The sequence below is a fragment of the Colobus angolensis genome, unplaced genomic scaffold (assembly GCF_000951035.1).
Source record: "Colobus angolensis palliatus isolate OR3802 unplaced genomic scaffold, Cang.pa_1.0 Scaffold32, whole genome shotgun sequence".
Taxonomy (NCBI): Eukaryota; Metazoa; Chordata; class Mammalia; order Primates; family Cercopithecidae; genus Colobus; species Colobus angolensis.
In genome coordinates this window covers 2094386-2098433 of record NW_012116488.1, presented here as the reverse complement: position 1 = coordinate 2098433, position 4048 = coordinate 2094386, and the positions used below count along the sequence as shown (strand labels likewise).

General features: G+C 49.5%; 1 protein-coding gene across 2 annotated transcripts in view; it reads left to right on the top strand.

Moving 5' to 3' along the window:
- The window catches only part of LOC105518428 (kinesin light chain 1), a 156735-nt gene that overhangs the window by 35658 nt on the left and 117029 nt on the right, over positions 1–4048 (top strand). Inside the window, exon 5 of one of the 2 annotated variants that reach the window (XM_011951420.1) lies at positions 1809–2162. The exons of the other annotated variant lie outside the window; for it this stretch is intronic. Coding sequence (XP_011806810.1) covers positions 1809–1914 — 106 coding nt within the window. The 3' untranslated portion in view covers positions 1915–2162. Of the gene's footprint in view, positions 1–1808; positions 2163–4048 lie in introns of those variants that run through there. 2 annotated transcript variants of the gene reach the window in all.

Below are 4048 nucleotides of genomic sequence, written 5' to 3'. Positions count from 1 at the left end.
AAAAAAAAAAAAAAAGGTTTTAGCTGGTTACAGATAAATAATGACCTGTATTTGCAGGTGAAATTAATAGGACATGATATCTGAGATTTGCTTTAAAATATTTGTAGGTTGGATCCAGTGCCTCACACCTGTAATCCTATGACTTTGGGAGGCCAAGGTGGGTAGATCACTTGAGTCCAGGAGTTCAAGACCAGCCTGGGCTACTTAGTGAAACCCCATCTCTACAAAATTAGCCAGGCATGGCGGCGTGTGCCTGTAGTCCGAGCTACTTGTAAGGCTGAACTAGGAAGACCACTTGAACCCAGCAGGTTAAGGCTACAGTGAGCCGAGATCCAGCCACTGCATCCCAGCCTGGATGACAGACAGAGTAAGACCCTGTCTCAATACATAAATAAATAAGTAATAAAAATAAAAAATAATATATATATATAAACAGTTTCAGAGTTACAAAGCCTGATGGGCAGGTGAAGCCAGACCTCAAGAATGTCAACATGGGCCAGGCACAGTAGCTTACACCTGTAATCCCAGCACTTTGGGAGGCCAAGGATTGCTTGAGCTGAGGAGTTTGAGACCAGCCTGGACAACATGACAAAACCCTGTCTCTACAAAAAATACAAAAATTAGCTGGGTATGGTAGTGTGCGCCTGTAATCCCAGTTGCGGGAGGCGGAGGCAGGAGGATCCCTTGAGCCCAGGAGGTGGAGGTCGCAGTGAGCTGAGATCCCGCTACGGCACTCCAGCCTGGGCTACGGAGTGAGACCCTGTCTAATAAATAAAAGAGAATGTAGATACAGTCAAAGGCTGGATGGACTCAGTGAGGGACAGTCTGACCTAAAGATGAGTCCCGAAATATCTGGATTCCGTTTCTAAGGTTGTCATGCATTACTCTGAATTAGTTAAGTCATTCAAACAAGCAAGTATAATCTTTTCCTGGTCTTTGGACTTGTAGCTTGTTTGCACTGGGCACAATCTCTGACAGGCTTCATGTTTTCTCTGTGGCACTTGGGTGAAGAGGACCAGCCTTACCCAAGATGAGGCCTTAGAGGCGCCTGGCCCCCCCCACCACCTCCGGCCCCTGCCTTCCCTGTGGCAACAGCAGAAGCGTAGCTTGCTTTTACGTGTCATAGAATCAGGTTGTCTGTGTTAGTGAAATGGAACATGGCTTTCCCTTGAAGAACTGTAATCCCCATAGGCTACCGGATTTCCTCTCCTGGAAGTGCTCATTTACTTTGGGCACTGCTCCTCATGACAGCATCGCTTAAGTAGGTAGAGATGTAAAGGTGGTTTGCAGGGGGAGAGGAACTTTCTGTCCTGCCATGCAAAGCCTCCAGAGTGGTCGTGGCCCATCACGCCCCTAGAATGCTGCCAGCTCGCTAGGCCTGGGGTTTCCAAGGGCTCTCTTGGATCTTTTAGCAAAAATCGAAGGAGTACTTAAGAGGCCAAGGCAGGAGAATTACTTGAACCTGGGAGGCAGAGTTTGCAATGAGCCAAGATTGTGCCACTGTACTCCAGCCTGGACAACTAAGCAAGACGAAAAAACAACAACCAAAAAAACACCAAAGGAGGATGGTGGCGGCCTCCAGAAACAAGGCTGGGGAGGACTCCAGGGGTCGCCAGTGGGCCTCACTCTCAGCCTGAGGAGAGACAGGCCTCTGTGGCTCGTTTAGCTTTAACAAGGGCGGGGAAAGGGCAAAGCAGTTGAGGCCTGGTCAGTTGAACTCACCCTCGGCCAAGAGCTGCTTCTGGGCCAGGGCACCAAGCCTCAGTCCCTGCCACCGTGTCACCTGTGCATCCTCTGTTTCTCTACAGAGACTGGTACAAGCGCAATTTTGCCATCACCTTCTTCATGGGAAAAGTGGCCCTGGAAAGGATTTGGAACAAGCTTAAACAGAAACAAAAGAAGAGCAACAACTAGGGGTCCACTCTGACCCAGCCAGAGTCCAGGTTTCCTCAGGAAGCAGATGGTTAGAGGAGCTCCTTTTACAGGAGCTCTGAGAAAAACTGGAACTGATCTCAAGAAGCCTCACATCTCCCTAAGGGGCCCCATGGCCTGTTTGGGGGCAGGGTGGGTCCTGGGGCACTGTGGGCTGCCTGCCTGCTGATGTGGGCTCTAGGCCAGCTTGTTGTCACGGACATGGTGTCAAATAAAGCCCAAGCACTGGGTGCCCGTTTTCTGTGTTTCAAATTATACCAATTCAAAACAGAACTATTTAAAAATACTGGCCAGGCACAGTGGCTCACACCTGTAATACCAGCACTTTGGGAGGCGAAGGCGGGCGGATCACTTGAGGTCAGGAGTTCGAGATCAGACTGGACAACATGGCAAATACAAAAGTACAAAAAATTAGCTGGGCATGCTGGCACGCACTGGTAATCCCAGCTGCTCTGGAGGCCGAGGCACGGGAGGCTTGAACCCAGGAGGCGGAGGTTGCAGTGATCCAAGATCGCACCACTGCACGCCAGCCTAGAAGACCGAGTGAGACTCTGTATCCAAAAATAATAATAATAAATAAATAAATAAAAATACTAATAAAGTTTCACTGAAAAAAAAAAGTCTGCTGACGGGAATGATGTGGAAGCTGACTGCCAAGCCGTCGGTGTGCTGGCCGTGGGGTCAGCACCACCCTCGCTGTGAGTCATCAGCTGGTGGGTCCTCACGGGCTCATCCTGGATGCCGTGCGGTGTGAGGACGTGAAAGCAAATTCAGCAGCTGGTGGGTCCTCACAGGCTCATCCTGGATGCGGTGCGGTGTGAGGACATGAAAGCAAATGCAATTTTATTGCATGCCAAAATGTTTAACTTGATTGTTGGTGTTAACTATGTTAGTAGATTCTTTAATGCTGTAAGGAAACTAACAAGAAACAGCAGCACTGTTTTCCTCTTTTCTTAAACACGAAAGTTAAATGGCCAAGCGTGGTGGCTCATACCCAGAATCCCAACAATTTGGGAGGCCAAAGCAAGTGAATCACTTGAGCTCAGGAGTTCAAACCAGTTTGGGCAACATGGCGAAACCCTGCCTCTACAAAAAATGCAAAAATTAGCTGGGTGTGGTAGCACATGCTTGTAGTCCCAGCTACTTTAGAGGCTGAGCTTCGAGGACTGATTGAGCCAGTGAGGTCCAGGCTGCAGTGAGCCAAAATCCCACCACTAGGCAACAGAGCCAGACCATATCTCAAATAAAAATTAAAAAAAAATAAAAAAGGCCGGGCGCGCTGGCTCACACCTGTAATCTCAGCACTTTGGGAGGCCAAGGTGGGCGGATCACGAGGTCAGGAGAACAAGACCATCCTGCCCAACACGGTGAAACCCCGTCTCTACTAAAAATGCAAAAATTAGCTGGGTGTGGTGGTGCACGCCTGTGATCCCAGCTACTCAGGAGGCTGAAGCATGAACCCAGCAGGCGGAGGTTGCAGTGAGCCGAGATGGCGCCACTGTCTTTTTTTTTTTTTTGAGACTCTGTCTCAAAAAAGGAAAAGATTATTCTAGGCCTGGCACGGTGGCTCACACCTGTAATCCTAGCACTTTGGGAGGCCGAGTGGGTGGATCACTTGAGGTCAGGAGTTCGAGACCAGCCTGGTCAACATGGTGAAACTTCGTCTCTACTAAAAATGTAAAAATTAGCCAGGCGTGGCACACGCGTGTAGGTCCCAGCTACTTGGGAGGCTGAGGCAGGAGAATTGCTTGAACCTGGGAGGTGGAGGTTGCAGTGAGCTGAGATACACCACTATACTCCAGCCTGAGTGACAGAGCAAGTCTTCATCCCAAAAAAAAAAGAGAAGACTGGCCTGGCGCAGCGGCTCATGCTTGTAATCTCAGCACTGGCTGGTGGATCACGAGGTCGAGAGATTAAGACCATCCTGGCCAACACGGTGAAACCCCATCTCTACTAAAAATACAAAAATTATCTGGGCGTGTTGGCGTACGCCTATAGTCTCAGCTACTCGGGAGGCTGAGCCAGAAGAATCGCTTGAACCTGGAAGGCAGAGGTTGCAGTGAGCTGAGATCACACCACTGCACTCCAGTCTTGGCGACACAGCAAGACTCCATCT